The 27,973-nt window shown below is 38.8% G+C and overlaps 1 protein-coding gene across 1 annotated transcript in view; it reads left to right on the top strand.

Annotated features, from left to right (window-relative positions):
- The window catches only part of CNTN6 (contactin 6), a 292,083-nt gene that overhangs the window by 149,979 nt on the left and 114,131 nt on the right, over window positions 1-27,973 (top strand). Inside the window, 1 exon segment of the mRNA XM_058726191.1 lies at window positions 21,484-21,579. Coding sequence (XP_058582174.1) covers window positions 21,484-21,579 — 96 coding nt within the window.

The following is a 27,973-nucleotide window of genomic DNA, read 5'->3' as shown; positions in this document are numbered from 1 at the left end:
GGATGAACTATACAAGCAAACACAAAGAGACCAGTCTGCAAAGAAGTAAATAGAGCTGATGGTGAAAGGAAAGCAGAGAGGACACAGGCCAGTTGCCCTTGGAAAAGGGAAAAAGAGAGATGGAAAGAGAACAGCTAAGTAAACCTTACTGTTCTCAGATGTGTTTCCACTACCCTGTTGGCCTGAGATTTTTCTTGGTACCTTTTGAACTGCCCTCTCCTTTAGTTCAGACTACCTTAAGTGAATTTCTTTCCCTGGTATGCAGAGACCCATATATTCACATTTTTTTTATATTCACATTTTTAAAATTTTAATTTTATTTTTTTTTAATTACATCCAAATTATTTAGCATATAGTGCAACAATGATTTCAGGAATAGATTCCTTAATGCCCCTCACCCATTTAGCGCATCCCCCTTCTCACAACCCCTCCAGTAACCCTCTGTTTGTTATCCATATTTAAGAGTCAGAGACCCATATAAAATAGTGAACAAACACGATGATTTGTCTATCAGCAGAAATTGGAATAAATTAGAAAATCGACATAATACTTTAGGCATTATGGCATTGTGGTAACAACTGTAGGTCATACTCCTTGGAATTTGAAATTTAGTTTCATCAATTTAATTGCTAGTTTGTTAGTTGACTTACTGGCAATTTTCTTAATTTTTTGTGTTTAGCATTTCTTGTGTAGAATATGCTTAACACTAATGCATACTACTTAGATAGCCATATAATGTGCTTGTAGTCCCCACACATGCAGTGTAAATTTTATGAAAGTTAAATATACATATAAATACAAAGTGATAAATATAATAGAAAAAAAGAACATAACATAAAATAGAAATATATGTACAAATCTCCATGTAAGTAAATGAACTATAAAGTTTGTGACAGTTATAACTTACTGAGGGCTTTTGGACACAGTATATTAAACAGGTCATTTTTGGTATCTCACTTAATTCTCATAATAATTCACTAATATAAGTGGTTTTTATTTATTTTTATTTCTTTAGGAGAGAGAAAGAGCACACACAAGGTGGGGTGAGTGGCAGAGGGAGAGAGAGAGAATTCCAAGCAGGCTCTGCACTTGGTACAGAGCCCCCTGTGGGACTCAATCCTGTTACCCTGGGATCACGACCTACGCTGAAATGCTCAACCGACTGAGCCATCCAGGCACCCCAATTATGTATTTTTAAAAAACATTTATAGATTAGATTTACTCATCTATTTTTTCCCAGCAAATGTTTGTTGACTGTCCTTTATTATCAGACACTGGGCATATTAAAGAACACTGGAAATAAGTGAAAAATGAATGTTTCATTGTCTCATAGTTTGTAAATCCAAGAGCTAGATTCAAACACAGGCTTATGTTAATTCAAAGCTCAAATATTTTTCTTTCAACTGTGTAACCACTCTTTCTTTTTAAAGAAAATGAATACTTTCCTTTTGCCCATGGGTTTGTTTCTCTCTCCTGGGCCACACGCAGTCTTTTATAACCAGACTTCAGCAGAGACCTGCCATCATTTCTGCCATACTCCACTGGTTGCCCAGACACATCCTAGTATAGTGCAGTAGGAAGGGACTAGACAAGGCAGTGAATACCACCAGTCGGTTCTTACCGACCATTTTGGCTACTGTATCATTTTTTAGAATAAATCCTAGCTTCATCTTTATGATCCAATAAAATTTGTATCCTTGTTTCAATTCCTAGAGAAAATATTGTAGACTCTATGCATGGTGTATGCTATTCACTCACTCACTTTAGAGTTATAACTCTTTCTTAATTCATTAAACATGCATTTGTTGAACACTTGCTTTTTGTGAGCACTGACCTAGTTACTGTGGGGAAAACAAGGTCCCTCTTTTCCTGAAGCTCGTTGTCTATTTAGGAAATATTGAAATAAATTTAACTAATAATAATTTCTGACAGTGATTAGACCTTTGGGGGGAAAATAGAGGGTGATAGGAAGCTGAAACTTCAGATTGGTTGGCCAAGGGAGACTTCCATAAAAAGGTAGCCTGCAGGCTGAGATTTGAATGTCAAGAAGAATCCAGCTTTCTGCGGATCTGGAAAGAAGTTTTTAAGCAGAAGAAATGATAAGGCCAAAGGCTCTAAAGGGGAGGAAATTCAGTGTGTTCTGAGAAACAGGAAAATAAAATATTCATTGTGTCTGGAATTTTCTGAACAACAAGTAAAAAGGGGTAATAGAATTGATATCATGTGGACCCCTGAATAGCTTTAGTAAGCTTTTTAAGGTTATTGTTATTTCTCTGAGCTCATTCATCATTAATCAAACATTTACTGAGTATCTCCTGTGTGCCAGCACTGTGCCATGTACTGGGAAAGCAAAGACCAGCCCATCTACTCATTTTGTAAAAGGAAGTCCTACAAATCATTGCGCAGGAATAGAGTCATTTTAAACTCAATTTCATGAATACATGCACTCATGAATAAACTCTACACTGATGAGATTCTTATGGTAAATTATAATTAATGCAATTGATTTACCTTTTTGTTAATGTATTAAATCCACCCATATCTTTTGCGCACCTGTCTATGAGACGCAGGCTGTGTGTCCTGGTGGTACAAGTCTGAGACTGAATGTCCCAGTTTTACCTTTGACAGAAATGAGTCCTGTAGCTCAGACCGACTGCATTTATAGGAAACTCCTTTCAGTTTGCACTCTCTGCTCTTAAAATCTATATAAAATCTACTCGCTGCTCTCCAGGAGGATTAGTGTCCACATTCCTGCATATCCCAGCGAACAGACCTTCCTTCCAGCCCTTCTAACTCCAACACTGCCTCTGCTGAAGTCCTCTTCCCTGCTCAACTCTTAGAGGTTTTTTCCTCTTTCTTGATCTTAGTTTTGATCTAAAAGTGAAACTCTTCTTAATTGTGCCCCAAGGAGTGCACTCGCTAAAATAAAAATTCATTCACATAGTCTGTCTTTTGCATCCGAACATGTGTGGAAGTTTGAGGGAGGAAAGACCCAAGAATCATCTTTTATTGAGTAGTCTTTTTCTGAAAGTCCTCTAGCACTCTGGAAGTTGATTTCACTTTTGTTTCTGTCCCCATCCCCTCATCCCTGCTCATTGCCAACACAGACCACTTTGGTCCCTTCACATGTATCCTGTCTGGGGTTCCACCATGTCCTCTGGATCCACCATTTTCCTAAATCAGATTCCCAAATTTCAGGCATATGTAACATCACTTTTGTGGGGTGTGAAGTATCCGTGTACCACCTATACTATTTGGGTTTTTTTTCCATCAAATTGCTTTGATTTTTAGTGCGTAAATATGTTAGAAAGTACACATTTATTACCACTGTATCTAGAAAATTAATGTAATTCATCATAGATAGATAGGAAATCTAAAAATCCCTGTGTAGCTATTAAAATTTAAAAACATTTATTTCCATAACACTTAAGTGCCTTGCCATACAACCAATTATACCTACCACACACAACGGTAATCTCTCTTGTTTACCTCTCAAGGTTACTATAAATATTAAAAAAGATGACAGAAGTGAAAGTGCTTTGGAAAGTAATGGGATTTTAATTTAAAATGGGCTCTCATGCTCTCTCTCTCTTTTTCTCCTTCTCTGTTTCTGTGTCTGTCTCCTTTTGTGTCTGTCTCTGTGTGTGTGTCCCTCTCTCTTTTTCTCTGTCTCTAAATGACAATGCATGCAAAATCCTTACCACTGGGACCTTAATTACCCTGAGGGCTGAGCAGGAGGAACCTGCAAAGGAAATGCAGATTGCATATGTGACTCCAAAGACCTTGCTCAGAGTAAAACAATTTGATGGAAAAATAACAGTATTTAGCAACAACCCTGAAGTCAGTCTCCCTAATTCCAGTACTGCAGGTTCCTGCAAATTGAAGTCAGTAGGATAGAAGCTCTATCTTATGTCTGTGGGCGGTCTTTGAAGAAGTGCCCTCATTCCACACTAAATATATAAACAGGAGTAGTAACACATTTAGCCAGGGGCTCTGCCCTATTACCTGGGAAACCCTGCCTTTTATTTTCTACATAGGTTGCAAATTTCAAAACTGAACTTTCTGACTAAAACATCACAAGGAACAAATGGGCTTGTTATGGGCTGTGTCTGAAAAGAACCACATATTTCGTGCCATGGCTCCCATTAACTGTTGTCAAGGGGCCTGGAGCCTTGTTCCCTGGAAATCACTCCCTTTTCTCTAATGACCAGCACAGAAGTGGCAGCAGAGGAAACTATGAGTAGGATTGTTCCTGAAAGGACACAAGTTCCCCTCATTTGCCACCAGAACTTACACCTCCAACCCTCTTTGCTGATGACCTGGCACAGAAGCTAAGAACTGAACCTGTGGCAAAACTCCCTCAGACCTCACGGTGGCCAGTGGTCAGTTTGGCTTTTTTGCTACTATGTTTGAAGTCTTAAGAACCCAGGCTAAGACTTTACTCCCAAGAGGCAGGACAGATTGTGCTCACTTGCTTTTGGGAAAAAAAAAAAAAAAGAAATTCTGTTTTTCATTCCTCTTTTCCCCTTCCTCTCTTTCCCTCCTCCCCTGTGGAGTACTCAGAGTAATGTTCTGAATAGCTGAAAGTGTTTCTGGAGTTAGAGTTAGGGAGGAGTACATATCCAACCCCTGTCTCGCTGGTCTTGGGCAAGTTACTTAATCTTTTGAACTGTGGTACGCTTATTTACAAAATGGGAGTCATAGTACCTACATCTCAGGGCCGCCGTGAAAATTAAACCTTATGATGTTTCTAAAGCTCCTGGAACTGGGAGAGGTCTCAGTAAAGAAGAGAATTCTCTTTTCCCTATGCTAGAAAGCCCCTTCCACTGCAATTTTCCGGAGCGCTTAGCTGTTCAATTCAAATGTTTAACCAAGATCTAATAAAGACCGACCATCTTTGGATTAGTGAGTTTGATGCCCACAGTACACTAGGTTTTCTCTTGGCCAGTCAGGACTCAGCAAAATCCTCCTGTCTTCATTTTGGTAGAAAGACATACCTTACTGACACACACCACTGAGTCCCCATCTTCCACACGCACTGTTGCCTCCTTTATTCATCTGAGGACTTGACCTGTTCTAGAAACTCCCCTTTGTGCACTCAAGAATTATATGTATCATTCATAAATTCTAGCAAACACAAACAGCCCAAAGAAATCTCTTTAGAGATTACTGACTGAAAAGGTGCTTGCATTGTCCTCCCCAAAGAACAAAAGGTGGGAAAATGAAGATATGCCAAAAGGCACCGCCCATGACCTGGGAGAAGCAGGGTGGTCTAGGATTTTTCTGGCTCCCGAAACACCAAGCCAAGAAGTGATTTCTGCCTCCCACTGAGCTGCCTTGCTTTCTGAGCAGAGAGGTTCAATGGCCCTCCAACAAGTCCTGTCAAGTTGGCAAAACATGGTCTGTAATGAAATACAACGTGATGTGGCAATACTTGGAATAAAATTCACATACTTTTGACTTCAGGCATTTTTTTAACATTTATTTATTCACTGAGCATTTGAGCTGGGCACTGGATGGACAGAAAAGGAATTTTCAGGCTCTGTCTTTAAGAAAACATGATTTGTTAAATCATCAGATACTGAAATGAAAAATGGAAATGAAACCCATTTAAAAATTCAAAATGTCCAACTTTTGGTGATGTGCAAGTATATCATCAATGCTATAATTAAATCCACAACATCATTTATTTTGCGCTTAATACCTTTTAAGCATTTTAAAGACATTACATCATTTTTCCTGTATGACACATACTATTATTAGGTTCATTGTAAAACTAGAAAAAACTAGGGCCACCTGGATCGCTTAGTTGGTTAGGTATCTGACTCCTGATTTCAGCTCAGGTCATGATCTTGAGATTCATAAATGGAGCCCCGCATCAAGTTTCATGCTGTCAGTGCAGAGCCTGCTCGGGATTCTCTCTCTCCCTCTTTTTCTCTGTCCCTCCCCTGCTAACATGCACATACTCTCTCTCTCAAAATAAATAAATATATATTCAAAAATGCATATAAAAACTTAGATATAAACAGACTAATTAATATGCCCTAAATCAATAGCAAATATGTGCTGAAGTGACCATTTGAACCCAGAGTCTTACCTGAAACCTGTGCTCTCGATCATTTCATTTCTTCAGTGATAACCTTGTACAGAATTCATTAGTGGCTTGTTTAATCTTTGCATGCCTACTTAGATTGCTTCTTTTCTTTCCAGAAACACTGAAGATCTCCACGGCAGTGTAGATCTGACATCTCAGTTAAGTAATCTGACATCTCAGTCTATCTTATGCTATCAAAGTTGCATCGCTCCATCATTCCCCTCTGCTTCTCTTTCATCCAGCTAGTTATAACTGTAGGGAATATGAAAGCTTAATAAGAGGCAATTTGGGAACAGGCCATATCTAGTATATGTGTGTGTGTGTGTGTGTGTGTGTGTGTGTGTGTGTATTTTTTTGGTCGTAGATGTCACTGCTATCCCAGCATTAGTCAGACAAATGAGTTCTTTATAGAAAATCAAATTCAGTCTTACATGTACATTTTAATAGACCAAATGAGTATTTCATAGTTGCTCACAATGTTCCATATAATAAATACTTTTCTCTCCAAAAACCTAGATGTTCAGCTGATAGAAAAGAATATATCAGCCCCTCCTCACTATTATCCTATATGTTTTTTTTCTCTTAAGCACCATAAGGAAATGATTCTCAGTGAATTCATTATTCCCATGAAACCAAGAAACAACTTCTCCACTTATTTATGAAGTTTTATAAAAATCTTTTTACATAAAAAAAAGAGGGGAGGAATTTTAACTCAGATTATAAATGAATTTGACACCAGAAGCTCTTAAAATACCTCCTTACTTCATGCTTAGATATTAGCATTCCCAATTTATGTTCAATATTGAGACTCAGCTATTGCCTCTTTTACAGGATTTGACAATAGCATTGTGCTTTATTAGGTTATGTCATGTTATGTTAGTGAGTTATGCTAGGAAAAACAATAATATCATGAACACTGTAGCTGAGCATATAGCATCCTAAACTTGATGGTAGAAAATGAAAATGGTCTAAGTAAAGGTGTTTTTGTATGCAACTTAATAAAGGCCTGGGAAAATTACTTACAGAACCAAGATCTTCAGCTTACTCCAAACCATCGATAAAAATAAGTAAATAAAAGGAAAGAGTAACATGAACAATTTGATATTCTCGTGAGTGGCCCTCTTCAAAGGGGAAAACCGATGAGGAGATGTGAATTCAGAATAACCTTACTATAATGTCTTGATATTCTTCAAGAGTACTTGGATTTCAAAAGTTACGAATATCATATCTAGGAGTTCCATGAGACTAATACAGAACTAGAAAATTATTCTTGGTATCTCTCACCATTTACCTTTTGCTGGGCAGGGTATCAGTGGTTTCTCACCCAGCAAAATGTTTTTGCCATAGGCCAAAACAGAGCACATACCTGCAAGGTGGAGACTGTTCAGGAAGGTGAGCAGGCACTCTTCAGTGCTACTGACTCCGGTGCAAACCTTCTGTGCTAAAACTAATGCAGGATTTGCAAAGGGGGAGTAGTATTCTACTGGTGCAAAAACAAAGAGCAGTAAAAGAAACCTTGGAGTTTAAAAATCAGATTCAGTGTCCTCAAAGTAGCAGATAATTAGCATTGTTTTTGAAATGCAGAGAGAGAAAATGAGCCCTGTCTCTGGTTTGGGGGCAGATCATAAGGTCTGTGTAATGGGGAAGCTCTACTGAGAGAGGCAGTACAGTCTGGCAGTTAAGCAAATGCCCCTAGAGTCATGGTATTTGGAATTTAATTTTACTTCCTTTACTTTTAAGCTGTGTGAACTAGGGCAGATCTTTCCGTTTCAGAGTGTGGTAGTGGGAGCTGGAGGGTGGTGAACTTTGCAGAAGAGAGGGGGAGGGTTTTAATTTCTCTCTGTTCCTGAAAGAGGACTGGAGTGGGAAGTTTATAGAAGAAAAAGAGCAGACGTGAACAACAGAGAGAAGAACTATAGATTTTTAAGAACTAAATATCGAACATTGGTTGGATTCATCTCACTAAATCCATAAGATTGATAGAGGCACAAATACTGCAGTGGTGGTGCTTCCTATTGGGAGGGGCTGGAGCTGAGTATCTCTCTATGTTGGCCAAGCTAAGCTGTTGAGGTCTTTGTTTGCAGGGATGTGAGGGTGGACATAAATGAAGAAACACACCTGGAGAGGACACGACGAGGGTTCTGAAAAGTGAGGATATTGGGAATCAAACAATTTCTAAGCTTGAAAAGGTAGTACTTCCTCCCCCAATCCAGGAATTTGCAGATTCTTTGGAAAGGCACTAACCTTTTGTGTTGTTTGTTTGAACGGAGTGGTAGTTATGCCCTATTTTATATCTTGTAAATGGCAGGAAGACCCCAGTGAGCATTTGGAAGCAGAATAGCATCATGATTGAGAGTGTGAGCTCTGGAACCAGACTACCTCCTTTTCACTTTGGTCTTGACATCTAGAAACTGTGGTCTTTGCTCTGTTGCTGATCCTTTATGACCCTCACTTTCCTTCTTTGTTAAGTGAATGTGGTAGCAGTCCCTGTGTCCCAGGGTCACCGTGAGAATTCATTGAAACTAACTTCACGGAGTGTCTGGCATGTAGTAGTTATTCTTGACATATGCAAGAAAGAAAAAAATATTTAAAATATTAAAATAATGTGTGACAAGTGGATAAAGATCCAGTTGATATTATTATTCAGCTTTTGAACAACTCACCTGTAGTATGTCCTGCTTGAAGCATGCATGTTTTCCTGGTGAATATCTGTCCCAATCCCTGACTTTGTGGGTGTTGTCCTCCTGCTCTGGGTAAATGAACCCTGGGCACCCATAGCCTTCCTCCAAGCTTATGAGAGTTGGCAGACCGCTGGCCTCCTTCTGTGTCAGGGGCTGACGTTGCCAAGCACATCCTCTGATAGTGATCCTCATGCCTTGGCAGCAAATAATACAGTTTTCTCACTTTAATTAGGCTGAGATTCATTCCTACACATGGCAGCTGCAAAGATGTATTGTCCTTACAATTAGATGCTGCAATACTTAGCATTGCTTGGACTTAATTTTAAGTACATTTTGGTGGCCCCTGTCCCTCCTCCGTACCTTGGTTGCTCCAGGAGAGAGCATATGGCCCTATAATTCTTTAAAGCTCATTTTATGGGCCATTCTCAGGCACTTCCTGCTGGCCTTTGGAACAGAGCCTTGTTTGTGACTGCATTTTTGCTTATGCTCCTGCCAAATGCTTCCTCCAAAACCAGCAATAAAACCACAGGATCTGATAAGCCATGGTCATCAGAATGGCTTAATGAGAGCAACCTCAACAATCGAGGTCTTTAACAACAACCGTCACTGCAGGACTTATACCTTGAGCACAAGGACAGCCTGGGCAGGTCACCTTTGTGGTTTATGGGAATTTCTCCAAATAATACAGAATTTGAGACCATCTCAGGGAACGATCTCACACTAAGCTATTTTCTCTTAAGCAAAAATGGATAGGACAAAAATAGAAACTGGTGATTCTTTCCGGCCTCTCCATATATAAGAATAAATCTAGTCTTTAAAGGAGTTACAGAGCAAAGAAAATTTCATTGAATGTTCCAATGGCTACCTAATTCAGTCAGCCTTTGACTCAAAATAATCTGAAATATATCGTGCCTCAGGCTAGCAAAAAGGCTACACGTTGGATACTTAAAACAGATCTTTATCAGAGGTGCCTGGGTGGTTCAGTCCGTGAAGAGTGTGACTCTTGGTTTCAGCTCCGGTCATGATCTCATGGTTGTGAGATCAAGCTCTGCACTGAGCGTGAAGCCTGCTTAAGAGTCTCTCTCTCCATCTCCCTCTGCCCCTCTCCAACTCACCTGTGAGCACACAAGCACATGCTCTCTCTCTCTAAAAACAAAAACAAAAACAAAAACAAAAACAGATCTTCATCAAAGTGTATTCACATAAGATGGCACCTAGTTTAAATAAGGCAAAATTATATTTTGTCTATCATTTATGTGCTGTTAAACAATTTTAAAATATGAATTATTAATTAAAACCTGTGAACTAGTATCATTTTGGAATGACTATGTTTTGATAGCTAACAGGACTTGTTTGACTTTTGGCAGATGTTGATTTCCTTTCATGTCAACTATTAGATACCCCATTGTAATCATAAAAGGCATGAAGAAATTATGTTACAAGCGAATCCTATATAAGTGGAAATGAACACAGAATATATTAAAATAACAGCCATCTTATCAACAATGTGTTATAATGGCTTCTGATTAACACTGAGAACATGATTGATGTTACTGGGGTTATGGCACACTAACAATGTGACATTGAGAAAATTCAATCCAAAGCTTGTTAATTTCATAGAATCATTCAAATTCTCATTACTCCTTCATGACAGTTTTTGTTTTTGTGTCCATTAAAAAATAATGACAATTTAATGGGACCTTTCAATAATGATAGTAGGAAACACATTTTTTTCAAATGCTCATCTGTTGTTACAACAAGAAATAGAAACAGTGGATACAATATATTGATTTTTGGTTTTGAAAAGAGTTTGTTAACTTGATTCTTATTGAGTCACTTTTAAAATTATGCAAACGCAAGTCATAAAGAACTTCCAAGTCAAAGCAGTAGTTCACATCAATGTTACCAACATATGTAGGTTGATTTAGCTTTTTCAAGGCCAAAGGAAAAAAAAAAAGCACATATTTGATTAAAAATCCTCTCTAAGAAACAGACAAGGCATGCCAGGTCTTGAATTAGTGTAAAGCGAATGGCTGCTAATCAAGAGCAGGTGGGGGAAGAAAAGGGGGTAGAGCTGGGGATAAGTAGAGTTTATATTGGCCAAATATTTGTATTATTAAAAGTCAAGTGTATATAAGAATTACTAAATTTATATATCAGACCTCTTACTTTTCATGGATACAGAGCAAATGTATGAAAAAGAATCTTTGGGAAATAACTGAACAGCAAGGATGCTTCAAATTGAAACATTCACCTACAAAAAATTTTATTGGAACCAAAATATGCTATTTGACTTGTGTTTGCAAATTCATTCATCTTTACTTTGTATCAGGAAGATGAAAATATAGTGTCATGACTTGATCAGTTGGTATGTCATAATCACAATAATTACCACATATTGATTATTTCCTCTATAACACACTGTAGTTTAGATACTTTAAATTGATTATTTTATTTAATCCCTACCGCAACCCTGATAAGTAGGTTTATGTATTGCATTTTTTCCCTTCCTCAATGATTTATCCAACACTGTCCCATCCATTTCACTGAGAAATTTGAAACCACCATGAAAAATGTTCTCATCTAACCAGCAAATAAGCCTACTGTCTATCTTCTATCAGTAATTAATATCTTTTTTTTTTTTCTTGATACCCCTTTCTTAAAAAGGTCAGTGCTTCCACAGGAGCTCTGCTTACCACTTTTCTGACTTTTCAAGAACTTCACCCTAATCTGTGTCTTAGAATCAGCAATCTCTTTATCTAATTGTTTATATCAATATAGCACCCCTGCCCTCCAAACTCCTCCCTGTTCTCGAAATCTTACCTCTCATTCATAGCCAACTCTAAAGAGTTTACACACCTGTGATCCCCATATTCTTATCTACTACCTACTATTCACCCCTCAATCCACTTTAGCCTCTTCTCCATCATTTCACTTACATTTCTCCTGTCAGGATTATGTATGACCTTCATGTTGCCTAATACATTTTTCTGTCTGCATCTTATTCCATGTCTTAGATGATGCTTTCTACCTATTTTCCCTTTTTCTGTCTCCCTCTCTCCTTCCCTCTTTCCCTCCCCTTCCTTCCTTCTTTCCTTTCTCTATAGTTCTCTACTCTACCTGTAAATATTGGAGATTTTTAGAGTTTGATTCTAGATGACTATCTACCAAATTGTTCTTGCCAAAAATTTGAGAGTCATCCCATGGGGATTACGTGCATTCCTATGGCTTTAAATGCTATATATATGCTGTTAAATTTCATTCTCATAAATCTGGACCTTGCCTCACCTGTGAATTCAGGGCTCATATGTCTTATAGCTTACATGACATTGTCATTTAGATAACTTATGGATAAGACACACACAATAATCAAAATAGAAGTCTTCAATCTCGCTAAATCACACCACAAATTAATTTCAATTATACCACAGTGAAGTTGTTAAGCAAAAAAGGCACACACAATTTATAATCTTTATATTTTTAAAGATAAAGAGAGCTGTAGGTAAAGATCTAATAATCTCCACTTCCATATCTTTCACTCACTCCCTTGAGATAACCAAGGTGAATAATAAAAATATATATATTCTATAATTTTCTCTATACCAATTAAAAGAGATGCTCATGGGGCGCCTGGGTGGCGCAGTCGGTTAAGCGTCCGACTTCAGCCAGGTCACGATCTCACGGTCCGTGAGTTCGAGCCCCGCGTCAGGCTCTGGGCTGACGGCTCGGAGCCTGGAGCCTGCTTCCGATTCTGTGTCTCCCTCTCTCTCTGCCCCTCCCCCGTTCATGCTCTGTCTCTCTCTGTCCCAAAAATAAAAAAAAAAAAAATTAAAAAAATAAAAAAATAAAATAAAAAAATAAAAGAGATGCTCATATTTAGGTTTTTACTTCATTCTTTCACAGTGGGATAGGTCATAGCAATATTTAGCACTTTTTTTTTTTTTTTTTTTTTTCACATATCTCACTTCTTTATTCAGCTATGGATGGACACTTGGGCTGCTTCCATAATTTGGCTATTGTAAATAAAGCTGCCATAAACATAGACATGCATATATCCCTTCGAATTAGCGTTTTTATATTCTTTGGGTAAATACCCAGTAGTGTGATTACGCGATCAAATGGTAGTTCTATTTTTAATTTTTTAAGGAACCTTCATACTGTTTTCCATAGTGGCCACGCCAATTTATATTCCCACCAACAATGCACAAGGGTTCCCTTTTTGCCACAACCTCTCCAACACATGTTGTTTCTTGTGTTTTTGATAGTAGCCATTCTGACAGGTGTGAGGTGACATCTCATTGTGGTTTTGATTTGCATCTCCCTGATGATTAGTGATGTTGAGCATCTTTCACGTGCCTGTTGACCATCTGCATGTCTTCTTTGGGAAAATGTGTATTCACGTCCTCGGCCCATTTTCTTTTTTTTTTTTTTTTTTTTTTTTTTAATTTATTTATTTATTTATTTTTTAATATATGAAATTTACTGTCAAATTGGTTTCCATACAACACCCAGTGCTCATCCCAAAAGGTGCCCTCCTCAATACCCATCACCCACCCTGCCCTCCCTCCCACCCCCCATCAACCCTCAGTTTGTTCTCAGTTTTTAACAGTCTCTTATGCTTTGGCTCTCTCCCACTCTAACCTCTTTTTTTTTTTTTTTCCCTTCCCCTCCCCCATGGGTTTCTGTTACGTTTCTCAGGATCCACATAAGAGTGAAACCATATGGTATCTGTCTTTCTCTGTATGGCTTATTTCACTTAGCATCACACTCTCCAGTTCCATCCACGTTGCTACAAAAGGCCATATTTCATTCTTTCTCATTGCCACGTAGTATTCCATTGTGTATATAAACCACAATTTCTTTATCCATTCATCAGTTGATGGACATTTAGGCTCTTTCCATAATTTGGCGATTGTTGAGAGTGCTGCTATAAACATTGGGGTACAAGTGCCCCTATGCATCAGTACTCCTGTATCCCTTGGATAAATTCCTAGCAGTGCTATTGCTGGGTCATAGGGTAGGTCTATTTTTAATTTTCTGAGGAACCTCCACACTGCTTTCCAGAGCGGCTGCACCAATTTGCATTCCCACCAACAGTGCAAGAGGGTTCCTGTTTCTCCACATCCTCTCCAGCATCTATAGTCTCCTGATTTCTTCATTTTGGCCACTCTGACTGGCGTGAGGTGGTATCTGAGTGTGGTTTTGATTTGTATTTCCCTGATGAGGAGCGACGTTGAACATCTTTTCATGTGCCTGTTGGCCATCCGGATGTCTTCTTTTTTTTTTTTTTTTTTTTTTTTTTTATTTTTTTAAATTTTTTTTTTTTCAACGTTTTTTATTTATTTTTGGGACAGAGAGAGACAGAGCATGAACGGGGGAGGGGCAGAGAGAGAGGGAGACACAGAATCGGAAACAGGCTCCAGGCTCCGAGCCATCAGCCCAGAGCCTGACGCGGGGCTCGAACTCACGGACCGCGAGATCGTGACCTGGCTGAAGTCGGACGCTTAACCGACTGCGCCACCCAGGCGCCCCCGGATGTCTTCTTTAGAGAAGTGTCTATTCATGTTTTCTGCCCATTTCTTCACTGGGTTATTTGTTTTTCGGGTGTGGAGTTTGATGAGCTCTTTATAGATTTTGGATACTAGCCCTTTGTCCGATGTGTCATTTGCAAATATCTTTTCCCATTCCGTTGGTTGCCTTTTAGTTTTGTTGGTTGTTTCCTTTGCTGTGCAGAAGCTTTTTATCTTCATAAGGTCCCAGTAATTCACTTTTGCTTTTAATTCCCTTGCCTTTGGGGATGTGCCGAGTAAGAGATTGCTACGGCTGAGGTCAGAGAGGTCTTTTCCTGCTTTCTCCTCTAAGGTTTTGATGGTTTCCTGTCTCACATTCAGGTCCTTTATCCATTTTGAGTTTATTTTTGTGAATGGTGTGAGAAAGTGGTCTAGTTTCAACCTTCTGCATGTTGCTGTCCAGTTCTCCCAGCACCATTTGTTAAAGAGACTGTCTTTTTTCCATTGGATGTTCTTTCCTGCTTTGTCAAAAATGAGTTGGCCATACGTTTGTGGGTCTAGTTCTGGGGTTTCTATTCGATTCCATTGGTCTATGTGTCTGTTTTTATGCCAATACCATGCTGTCTTGATGATGACAGCTTTGTAGTAGAGGCTAAAGTCTGGGATTGTGATGCCTTCTTCTTCTTCAAAATTACTTTGGCTATTCGGGGCCTTTTGTGGTTCCATATGAATTTTAGGATTGCTTGTTCTAGTTTCGAGAAGAATGCTGGTGCAATTTTGATTGGGATTGCATTGAATGTGTAGATAGCTTTGGGTAGTATTGACATTTTGACAATATTTATTCTTCCAATCCATGAGCAGGGAATGTCTTTCCATTTCTTTATATCTTCTTCAATTACCTGCATAAGCTTTCTGTAGTTTTCAGCATACAGATCTTTTACATCTTTGGTTAGATTTATTCCTAGGTATTTTATGCTTCTTGGTGCAATTGTGAATGGGATCAGTTTCTTTATTTGTCTTTCTGTTGCTTCATTGTTAGTGTATAAGAATGCAACTGATTTCTGTACATTGATTTTGTATCCGGCAACTTTGCTGAATTCATGTATCAGTTCTAGCAGACTTTTGGTGGAGTCTATCGGATTTTCCATGTATAATATCATGTCATCTGCAAAAAGCGAAAGCTTGACTTCATCTTTGCCAATTTGGATGCCTTTGATTTCCTTTTGTTGTCTGATTGCTGATGCTAGAACTTCCAGCACTATATTAAACAGCAGCGGTGAGAGTGGGCATCCCTGTCGTGTTCCTGATCTCAGGGAAAAAGCTCTCAGTTTTTCCCCATTGAGGATGATGTTAGCTGTGGGCTTTTCATAAATGGCTTTTATGATCTTTAAGTATGTTCCTTCTATCCCGACTTTCTCAAGGGTTTTTATTAAGAAAGGGTGCTGGATTTTGTCAAAGGCCTTTTCTGCATCGATTGACAGGATCATATGGTTCTTCTCTTTTTTTTTGTTAATGTGATGTATCACGTTGATCGATTTGCGAATGTTGAACCAGCCCTGCATCCCAGGAATGAATCCCACTTGATCATGGTGAATAATTCTTTTTATATGCTGTTGAATTCGATTTGCTAGTATCCTATTGAGAATTTTTGCATCCATATTCATCAGGGATATTGGCCTGTAGTTCTCTTTTTTTACTGGGTCTCTGTCTGGTTTAGGAATCAAAGTAATACTGGCTTCATAGAATGAGTCTGGAAGTTTTCCTTCCCTTTCTATTTCTTGGAATAGCTTGAGAAGGATAGGTATTATCTCTGCTTTAAACGTCTGGTAGAACTCCCCTGGGAAGCCATCTGGTCCTGGACTCTTATTTGTTGGGAGATTTTTGATAACCGATTCAATTTCTTCGCTGGTTATGGGTCTGTTCAAGCTTTCTATTTCCTCCTGATTGAGTTTTGGAAGAGTGTGGGTGTTTAGGAATTTGTCCATTTCTTCCAGGTTGTCCAATTTGTTGGCATATAATTTTTCATAGTATTCCCTGATAATTGTTTGTATCTCTGAGGGATTGGTTGTAATAATTCCATTTTCATTCATGATTTTATCTATTTGGGTCATCTCCCTTTTCTTTTTGAGAAGCCTGGCTAGAGGTTTGTCAATTTTGTTTATTTTTTCAAAAAACCAACTCTTGGTTTCGTTGATCTGCTCTACAGTTTTTTTAGATTCTATATTGTTTATTTCTGCTCTGATCTTTATGATTTCTCTTCTTCTGCTGGGTTTAGGCTGCCTTTGCTGTTCTGCCTCTATTTCCTTTAGGTGTGCTGTTAGATTTTGTATTTGGGATTTTTCTTGTTTCTTGAGATAGGCCTGGATTGCAATGTATTTTCCTCTCAGGACTGCCTTCGCTGCGTCCCAAAGCGTTTGGATTGTTGTATTTTCATTTTCGTTTGTTTCCATATATTTTTTAATTTCTTCTCGAATTGCCTGGTTGACCCACTCATTCGTTAGTAGGGTGTTCTTTAACCTCCATGCTTTTGGAGGTTTTCCAGACTTTTTCCTGTGGTTGATTTCAAGCTTCATAGCATTGTGGTCTGAAAGTATGCATGGTATAATTTCAATTCTTGTAAACTTATGAAGGGCTGTTTTGTGACCCAGTATATGATCTATCTTGGAGAATGTTCCATGTGCACTCGAGAAGAAAGTATATTCTGTTGCTTTGGGATGCAGAGTTCTAAATATATCTGTCAAGTCCATCTGATCCAATGTATCATTCAGGGCCCTTGTTTCTTTATTGACTGTGTGTCTAGATGATCTATCCATTTCTGTAAGTGGTGTGTTAAAGTCCCCTGCAATGACCACATTCTTATCAATAAGGTTGCTTATGTTTATGAGTAACTGTTTTATATATCTGGGGGCTCCGGTATTTGGCGCATAGACATTTATAATTGTTAGCTCTTCCTGATGGATAGACCCTGTAATTATTATATAATGCCCTTCTTCATCTCTTGTTACAGCCTTTAATTTAAAGTCTAGTTTGTCTGATATAAGTATGGCTACTCCAGCTTTCTTTTGGCTTCCAGTAGCATGATAAATAGTTCTCCATCCCCTCACTCTCAATCTAAAGGTGTCCTCAGATCTAAAATGAGTCTCTTGTAGACAGCAAATAGATGGGTCTTGTTTTTTTATCCATTCTGATACCCTATGTCTTTTGGTTGGCGCATTTAATCCATTTACATTCAGTGTTATTATAGAAAGATACGGGTTTAGAGTCATTGTGATGTCTGTATGTTTTATGCTTGTAGTGATGTCTCTGGTACTTTGTCTCACAGGATCCCCCTTAGGATCTCTTGTAGGGCTGGTTTCGTGGTGACAAATTCCTTCAGTTTTTGTTTGTTTGGGAAGACCTTTATCTCTCCTTCTATTCTAAATGACAGACTTGCTGGATAAAGGATTCTCGGCTGCATATTTTTTCTGTTTAGCACACTGAAGATATCGTGCCAAGCCTTTCTGGCCTGCCAAGTTTCAAAGGAGAGATCAGTCACGAGTCTTATAGGTCTCCCTTTATATGTGAGGGCATGTTTATCCCTTGCTGCTTTCAGAATTTTCTCTTTATCCTTGTATTTTGCCAGTTTCACTATGATATGTCGTGCAGAAGATCGATTCAAGTTACGTCTGAAGGGAGTTCTCTGTGCCTCTTGGATTTCAATGCCTTTTTCCTTCCCCAGTTCAGGGAAGTTCTCAGCTATAATTTCTTCAAGTACCCCTTCAGCACCTTTCCCTCTCTCTTCCTCCTCTGGAATACCAATTATGCGTATATTATTTCTTTTTAGTGTATCACTTAGTTCTCTAATTTTCCCCTCATACTCCTGGATTTTTTTATCTCTCTTTCTTTCAGCTTCCTCTTTCTCCATAACTTTATCTTCTAGTTCACCTATTCTCTCCTCTGCCTCTTCAATCCGAGCCGTCGTGGTTTCCATTTTGTTTTGCATTTCATTTAAAGCGTTTTTCAGCTCCTCGTGACTGTTCCTTAGTCCCTTGATCTCTGTGGCAAGAGATTCTCTGCTGTCCTGTATACTGTTTTCAAGCCCAGCGATTAATTTTATGACTATTATTCTAAATTCACTTTCTGTTATATTATTTAAATCCTTTTTGATCAGTTCATTAGCTGTTGTTATTTCCTGGAGATTCTTCTGAGGGGAATTCTTCCGTTTGGTCATTTTGGACAGTCCCTGGAGTGGTGAGGACCCGCAGGGCACTTCCCCCGTGCTGTGGTGTATAACTGGAGTTGGTGGGCAGGGCCGCAGTCCGACCTGATGTCTGCCCCCAGCCCACCGCTGGGGCCACAGTCAGACTGGTGTGTGCCTTCTCTTCCCCTCTCCTAGGGGCGGGATTCACTGTGGGGTGGTGTGGCCCGTCTGGTCTACTTGCACACTGCCAGGCTTGTGGTGCTGGGGAGCTGGCGTATTAGCTGGGGTGGGTAGGCAAGGTGCACGGGGGCGGGAGGGGCAGGCTTAGCTCGCTTCTCCTTAGGTGATCCACTTCAGGAGGGGCCCTGTGGCAGCGGGAGGGAGTCAGATCCGCTGCCAGAGGTTTGGCTCCGCAGAAGCACAGAGTTGGGTGTTTGCGCGGAGCGAGCAAGTTCCCTGGCAGGAACTGGTTCTCTTTGGGATTTTGGCTGGGGGATGGGCGGGGGAGATGGCGCTGGCGAGCGCCTTTGTTCCCCGCCAAGCTGAGCTCTGCCGTCCGGGGGCTCAGCAGCTCTCCCTCCCTTTGTCCTCCAGCCTTCCCGCTTTCTGAGCAGAGCTGTTAACTTCTGACCTCCCAGACGCTAAGTCGCGCTTGCTGTCGGAACACAGTCCGTCCGGCCCCTCCGCTTTTGCCAGCCCGACTCGGGGGCTCTGCTTGGCCGGCGAGCCGCCCCTCCGCCCCGGCTCCCTCCCGCCAGTCCGTGGAGCGCGCACCGCCTCGCCGCCCTTCCTACCCTCTTCCGTGGGCCTCTCGTCTGCACTTGGCTCCGGAGACTCCGTTCTGCTAATCCTCTGGCGGTTTTCTGGGTTCTTTAGGCAGGTGTAGGTGGAATCTAAGTGATCAGCAGGACGCGCGGTGAGCCCAGCGTCCTCCTACGCCGCCATCTTCCGGAACTCTATTTAGCACTTTTTTAACTTAATAGTCTAACTCACTTTCCAAGAACTTTCCACATGAGTCCTTTATATTTAATAAATTCTTTCTAATCATGGGTGGCATTCCATTCTATGACCTTGTGGATGTTTTTCAACTTTTGCACTGATTTATTATTCAGTTGTTTTTTTGGTGTTCCCTTTTTACTTTTAATATAATTCCATTATAATATAATAGCCCCAAATGTCCTGATTACTGCAGTTTCTCATTGACCCCTGCCCACTATGTGCCCATGAATAGTGCTTTCTTTCAATATTATGAAAATTCCCTGCTGTTATCTACATCTAGGTTTTTAAACATGTTTTTCTTTCTGCAAGGAATATTTTCCCTTCTCCATATCACCATTGCATGGCTGTCTCTCATCCATGACATCTGTATCCTGTTCTTTTCACTTACAAGATAGGTCAGTTAGATAAAAAGTTAAACTGCTGGGGTGCCTGGGTGGCTCAGTCGGTTAAGCGTCCAACTTCTGCTCAGGTCATGATCTCATGATCCATGAGTTTGAGCCCTGCATCGGGCTCTGTGCTGACAGCTCAGAGCCTGGAACCTGCTTAGGATTCTGATCTGCCTCTCTCTCTGCCCCTCCCCTGTTGGAGTTCTGTCTCTCTCTCTCCATCTCAAAAATAAACATTAAAAATTTTAAAAAAAAGAAAAGGAAAACAAGGTTAAACTGCTATAATACAGAGACCTCAAAATAAATGCCTCAAACAATATAGGAGTTTATTTATCTTTACTATGATGATCCAGAGTGGATGTTCCAGATCAGCTGTGGTTGTACTCCATGCGATCACTCAAGTACCCGGGTTAATGGTTGCTCTTTCAACTTCACCAGGATCTTTCCTGTCATTGGCAATCTAGATGCTGAAGGTATGGGTGGAGAACATACAACTGTGGACATTTCCTTTCACACATAATAGGTAGAAGTTTCACTCATTTCTCCTTACCGTATGAAGTGCGAAGATGTCTGTGAAACGTAGCCTCTGGTTGGAAAAGTGTATTTGATCTACAAATCTATTATTATGGAAGAAGGAGCATATATCATTTTTGTAGACAACCAGCAGCCTCCACACCATAATAATTATCACAATTTGTAAATTGTTGCTTTGTTTTTTAACGTGTGTTCTAGTTTTCCTCTTAGATAACAAGCACAATAAGGGCAATGTACATGCCTGATTCATTTACCAATACATGTTCTCTCCTTAATACGCTTCCTGCATTTGAGTAGGGATTCAATAAAAATTTGTTAAAAGACTAAATGAATGTATGAAAGAATTTTACAGGTGAAAAAACCTAAGGTTCAGAGAAGTTCAACAATTTACTCATTCCTGGATGCTGAATGACATTTTCCAGGAATGTTGAAAGATTTGTACCTCCTGTGGATGGCTTAACAAGATAACTAGTTAGCTTTCTTCTAACAGTGAATTTATATGATTGTTTTATGGTGTAGGATATTACAACACTCCAAACAAGATCATGATGCTACTTTTTGAAGGAGTAGAACAAGAAAATGAGAAAATATGCCTTCTTTCTCATTGGTTCAGTCACATTGAACTCTTTCCCTCACTCTATTCCATCCTAAGTTCTCACAGACTTCATGTGCACATCAAATACCAACCATCAATCTAAGATACTAGAAGATTACAGCAAACTTGCTGCATATACATACCTTCTTTTTTTTTTTTTTAATCACAACTTCCCTGGGCAAAGAAAGTAAATATGTGCTGGATTTTAAAGATTTTCTGCTGGGCTACAGGCTGCCTGGGAGAATAAAAGTAAACAGATAGTATGTTTTCATCACATACTCTGATTATATGAAAAAGGAAGAAGAGAAGAAAGAAGAAAAATGAAGGAAAAAAGAGATTTTTAGAGATAAAAATCAGTGTAGATAAATTGATCATCAACTAAATCTTCTGGTCAGCCAAGTATGGGTGTCCATTACTGTTAAGAATAAAAATAAGTTTGAGATTCTTCTTTAACGTGTTTGTTACTGCAAGATGATTCTAAAGCTGTTTTGTTTGTTTTCCAAGATATTGAAGACTTTGAAACCAAAACAAGAAGCACAGTGTCCGTCCGAGAAGGTCAAGGTGTGGTGCTTCTCTGTGGCCCACCACCACACTTTGGAGGTATGGTGGGGGGTACTTTGGGTCACACCATTAATGTGGTCTCTTGATGAGTAAAGAAGGCACATCTTGAAGTCAAAGATAGCTCTTTATCAAATCAAAAGGAACTTCAAGTCCCTTCAAGTTCATCCTATCGCATCTGAACAGTTCCATTGTAAATCATTTTTAAAAGAATTTTTTTCATGCAGTCACTCGAGTGAAAATGAGTACCTGAGTACCAAGTAAAAATGACCCCTGATGCAATCTGATGCTCGTCACCCTGAATGACAGGAGACAATTTGTTTAACCTCCTTTGGCTCAGTTTCCTCTCCTGTAGAATTGAGACACAAACTGATAATCTGTATTACAGTGCTGTTGTGAATGTTGAGTGAGCTAATGAATGCAAATTGCTGAGTGTAATGGCTAGTACTTATTCAGAAAAGAAAGCTGAGATTGTTATTTCATTGTTACTATGGACATCCATGGAAAAGCAAATTCCAACATTCCTCTTGGGAACCTCACCTTAACTATTGTAAGAGGAGAGTTACCACATTAATTACAAGCAAAGTTTGGATGGCACCAAATCAGAGTATCTCCTAGCAATGGTGAAAACATGCACTCGACACCAATCTCTAATTTGTAAGAATCTGGACTGATCCACGAATTAACCTGTTTGTTGCCAAGGACCTAAACCATCTACTCATTCGCACCCCCTCAGGGTTGCATTTGGTCAAATGATTTGGTAAAATATGGTAGATTCTTAACCAACAGTGAATCTGGAATAAGCAGCATCAAAATATCCATGGAGTCATTTGATTTGGTTCAATTCAGCATCATACTGACTATATTATAGTTAGCTTAATAATAATAGCAAATACTTATACAGCATAGATCTAAGTACTTTATATGTATTAACTTTTAAAATTCTCATAGCAGCTTCATGAAAGAAATACTATGATTGTTTCACAATTGAGAACAATAAGGTAGAGAGAGGTTAAGTAACTAGTCTATGGTAACATAGCTGATAGGTCCTAGAGCCAAGCTCCAAATCCAGCCAGAGTGGCTCCTAGAGCAGCCCTTTTATAGTGTAGTCCCACTCTGGAATGGGAGAATTTTGAAAGCAGATATAACAAATATTTAAAAATAAAATGAGGGGCGCCTGGGTGGCGCAGTTGGTTAGGCGGCCGACTTCAGCCAGGTCATGATCTCGCGGTCCGTGAGTTCGAGCCCCGCGTCGGGCTCTGTGCTGACAGCTCGAGCCTGGAGCCTGTTTCTGATTCTGTGTCTCCCTCTCTCTCTGCCCCTCCCCTGTTCATGCTCTGTCTCTCTCTGTCCCAAAAATAAATAAAAAACGTTGAAAAAAAAATTTAAAAAAAAATAAAAATAAAAAAAAAATAAAATGAAAGCTATTTTACCCCTAATATTAAACAAAATATTATTTATGATCTTTTAAAACCTGAAAACATTTTTCCATTTGTTTCATTTTTACACAGTTACATGAAATGCTGATGCAAAAAAAAAAGAAACTGATTAGAAGTTAACAATATTTTATTCAAAAATATTACACAGTAGTATAACATTATGCTCACCTAAAATATTGGGGGAGAGTTATACTGTTTTCAATGCTATCTGAGATAAAATAGTATTATTCTGCAGCATTGAAAAAATATAATGCCACTTATTTTTTAACCATAGGGAAATTATTTTTAGTGGTATAACCTAAGATGACAAGACAGGCAAAATCATGCCTGTTTTGTGCTGTCAGTCTATGTCAGTCTATGTCATTTTATGCTCTGACTTTGGTCAAAGAATCTTGTCAGAATTGAAGATTATTTTCAACTTTGTTTACCCTGAATGAAGGTAGCAGAAATGTCAAATATTTGTAAATGAATGTCATATATTTTTAAAAGGCAGCCAGATAGGAAAAGCTTTCCCTATTACCTTGTTACCTACCACCATTAAAGTATGTGTTGATCATCTAAAGCATGTAAGGCCCTTATTGTAACAGTTCTCTTAGCTTAATGCCATGAGATTAAGTCATAGACAAAAACTGCCTTCCATTAAGACCTTTTTAAGTGAATAACTAATGGCTATTGCATGCAAGTTATGACAAATTTGTCTGATACCAAATTTGATTATATCATATGTTTTTAGCAGGATTCCAAGGTATTTGTCAATATTGACTTCATCCGGCTATTTTGTAGGAATTTTCATCCTGAGAGCTCCTGGGGTTGCACATGCTTCCTCATCTCTACAAAGGCAGAAAAGCTGGAATACTTTTCTTCTGTTCTTTATAGTTCTCCCAATCAAAACTGAGGGGAATATTGACAGACACCCTTTGATCCAACTATACAAAGAGTCATCAATTCATTAGAAGAGGAAAGTATTAATAATAGTAACAATGACTACCAATTATTGACTTGATATCATGAGCAAAAAGACTTTGCATGATTTCTCATTCCCAGCATTCTGATCATTAAGGATAATCATTTTTAAATGAGGAAACCAAGACTCAGCTAAACTAAGTAAATCAGTTTTCAGTTAGTAAATGAAGACAAGATTCTAGTAGAGGAATTTCTGACTTCCAAAAAAAAAAAATTGCCTTTGGATAGAAAGCTCTGTAGTTAAGGGTTAAACCTCAGATTGTGTATCAGTTTCAACACTCTTACACCTCCAGGTTTGCTAAGAATTTTAAGAGTGTCTTTAACTGGCTCATTTGAAACAATTCTTTATTCTTCCTTTTCCTTTCTCACCTTCCTGTGAAGGTGAATTGTGCCAAGAAAGACTTTAAGAATGTAGAGAAACATATTGGTTGGATAACCTTCAAATTGATTTAGTGGGCAGCTGGTTTAAAATGAGCCAATTTTACACATAGACATTTTTGTCTTTGTAATTTTTCTCTGGTTTAGGATGTATATATGTGTGTATATATATGTAGCTTCAAGCAACACCCAATTATTAGTTCACAGTTCTATATGTCAGAAGCCAAAGGATGATGTGGCTGGTGTCTCTACTCAGATTCTTACAAGGACAAAATCAAAGTCATGACCAGATGGCATTCTTTTCTGACAAGTCTGAGGAAGGCTCAGCTTCCAGGCTTACTCAAGTTGTTGGCTGAACTGGGTTCCTCGCCATTGTGGAACTCAGGTTTACCCCAGTTCCTTTCTGGCCAGATGTCAAGGGCCACTGTCATCTTCTAGAGGATGCCTGCACTTCTTGCCACATGTTTTCTTCCATCTTCAGACCCAACAGCAAAGGATACCCCTCACATCCATTCGTTCTAAGTTCAAATCTCCCTAGCCAAGATAAGGGAGAAATTATCTTAAACGTGATGTTATCAGAACATTCTGAGTTATATATATATTTTCTCTAGTGTATTCACAAAACAAAACAAAACAAAACAAAACAAAACAAAACAAAAAACTTGGAAAACATTTGTTAAACAAGGCAGGCCTGGGGCGCCTGGGTGGCTCAGTTGGTTAAGCGTCCAACTTCAACTCAGGTCATGATCTCGCGGTGTGTGAGTTTGAGCCCCACGTCGGGCTCTGTGCTGACAGCTCAGAGCCTGGACCCTGCTTTGGATTCTGTGTCTCCCTCTCCCTCCGGTCCTCCCCTGCTCACTCTCTGACTCTCTCTTTCAATAATAAATATTAAAAAAAAAATTTTTAAAAACAAGCAGGCCTATCAGATACATTGTGGTTTGTTTTATAAAACAAAAGCCAAAAACAAAAACTATGGGAGACTAAGAAAAATTATCAAATAGGTTGAATTCTATAAATTGACCTGGGGGAAGAAAATGGCTCCAGGAACAAAACAAAAGGAAAAAGTGTGTAGATGGATTTCCCATATAAATGATTAGTGATCACTCAGTGAAGTGGAGTAATCGGCATAAACCAAACTCAATAGGTGATGTTTTATTGATGCCCTTTTTTTTTTCCATATAGACCAAAGGAGTCCTGACTTCAGAATAGGCTTTCTTGTGGATATTTCCTACCCAATTTTAAAGGTAACTGTGAGTGTGCTGTTCTTCTAGAAAGAATTTATAGATAAATCTTATTCGAAAGGAAAGGGACCCATAGTGAAAGAGAAAGAAACCTAGGCAATAATGCCAGAACACAAAACTGGCACATTCTGCTTTATCTCTTAGAAATGTGATATTTGGACACAAAACAGGAACCATTCCCTATACTCTGAGGAGAGAAGTATATTTGCTTCCTTAATCCTATTTTTTAACTACAGATAAACTCCATGAATGTGACTGAATCTATGCCAATAGAGCCAGATTAAGCCCCCATTTCCATCTTCCTAAAAAAATATAATTCTGGAATGTTACAGAGAAATATAAATTTTTCTGAAACTTTTGCCTGAAGACCACAGAGAGTGCTACAATATTTATCTGGTTGAAACACTTTATACCCTATTAGACATTGTTTTCCTTTCTCCTAAACTCTCTCACTGGTAGTCTATGACTTCCCTCATCTCTACACAATCTCCAACAGTCCCTTCTATTGTCTATTATAGTTATCATCCATAATTTGGATACCCATGTCAGAAAAATACAAGTCTCAAAACAAAAAAAAAAAAGAGAAAAGAAAGAAAGAAAAATACAAGTCTTCTAGTTAGCCTCTTGGTGCTTGGCAAAGCTAAAATTTACTAGTCAGCTAAAAAGACTTTTCCTTTCCTTTACTAGGTCTCTAGAGGATTCTATGATCTCTTCTCTGTATCCAGGTTTATGTGACAAAAAGAGGCAATACACTATTTTGCTTATTCATTTGGGGGAGGGGTCACTGAGCCTTGAGATAGACTATGAACTTTGTTGCAGGGAAGTCTTTCTACTATGGGTTTTCACTCACCTCAAGGATGTACTTTTGCTTAAGAGCCTTGTCACTTTAATGGAGATTCTGCATAAGTCATTTGCAACATCACTGAACTCAAAATTATCTTGAACTTTTTGAATGGAGATGAAAAACTTGAAGCCAAAGGTATTGGATGAATTTGAAAATAAACCATCAGTAGATCTTCATGGGTGCAGTGAGTTAACCCAGGTTCACATGAAGTTTTTTTTCTTTATTTAGAAAAAGAAAATTAATCTTTTATTTATTTTTGACACACACACACACACACACACACAGAATACAAGCGGGGGAGGTACAGAGAGAGAGGGAGACACAGAATTCGAAGCAGGTTTCAGGCTCCTCGCTGTCAGCAAAAAGCCCAATGCAGGGCTGGAACTCACAAACTGTGAGTTCATGACTTGAGCCGAAGTCAGACGCTTAACTGTGCCACCCAGGCACCCCTGAAATTTTCTTTAAAAATGACAGAGTGAAAGAATGGTACATGTTGTCTAAAATAATTAAGATCACCTTCACTGTGAAATTATAGTTTCATCATATCTAAAGTAAAGCACATTCTTTCCCTTTATTGTCTCAATATAAAATTCTCAATCCTGGGCTCATAAACATCATAGGCTTAAAGTTTGTTTTAGAGGAAATATTCCATTGTCTTCTCAGATAAAACTTTTAGGTTGGTACAACAGTTGAATTTATGCCAGTAGTTTGGAGCATCTATGTCTGTGGTAGGAAGATAGCACTGCTGTTTGAGCCCAGCGTTTGTATTTTCATCAATAAAAATGTTGACAATTCAACATAAATGGAAAATCATTTTCAGCAAAGTCTCAAAATTATGTTATAGAATCAAGAGGAAAATTACATAGAGGAAAAAGTGCTAAATTTTCATATGGCCTTCTACCTAGTTTTTTTTTTTTCCCCCTTCTGTTTCTGGAGTAAATGACAGTGGTGTTTTCTTAGTAAGTAGGACAAATCAGCAACAACAGCATTACTTTGGGGTTGCTTGAGTGTGTAAAAGGCAGACAGGCTCAAGAGTTGCCTGTTGGTATAGTAATGACAGTGATAGCCATCATTATTGAAATTGCACTATTATTTACTCAACAAATATTTATTGTGTACATCCTAAGCCACTCATTTTAGTGAATTTTAGGGATAGTGGAGAACAATGTAACAAAGTCTTTCCCTTCATGAATCTTATAATAAGCAAGTATAAAAATATGACAGATGGTCATAAAAGCTAGGGAGAAAACTAAAGTGGGTCAGGAGTGGTGGGTGTTGCCATTGTATATTGTGAGGCCACAGTAGGCTTTGTTTGTATTTGAGAAAAGAACTAAAAGAAAGAGAGAGTGAGACTTCGAGAAAAGGCATTTTGGGCAGAGGGAACAGCATGTGCAAGGGGCCTGTGGTAGGGCTGTATCTGACACATTAGAAGAATAGCAATAAAACCAGTATAGAGAAAGAAAAGTGTGCAAACATGAGACTAGATGAGGATATAAGCACTACTTTAGAGCTATTTTAGAGCCTTTGAATTTTACTGTGACTGAGATTAGAATGTCTTGTGTGGTACTGAG

Source organism: Neofelis nebulosa, chromosome 4 (assembly GCF_028018385.1).
Source record: "Neofelis nebulosa isolate mNeoNeb1 chromosome 4, mNeoNeb1.pri, whole genome shotgun sequence".
In the NCBI taxonomy this organism is placed as follows: Eukaryota; Metazoa; Chordata; class Mammalia; order Carnivora; family Felidae; genus Neofelis; species Neofelis nebulosa.
The sequence above is the reverse complement of the archived record's forward strand: the minus strand, read 5'-3'. Positions and strand labels throughout refer to the sequence as shown.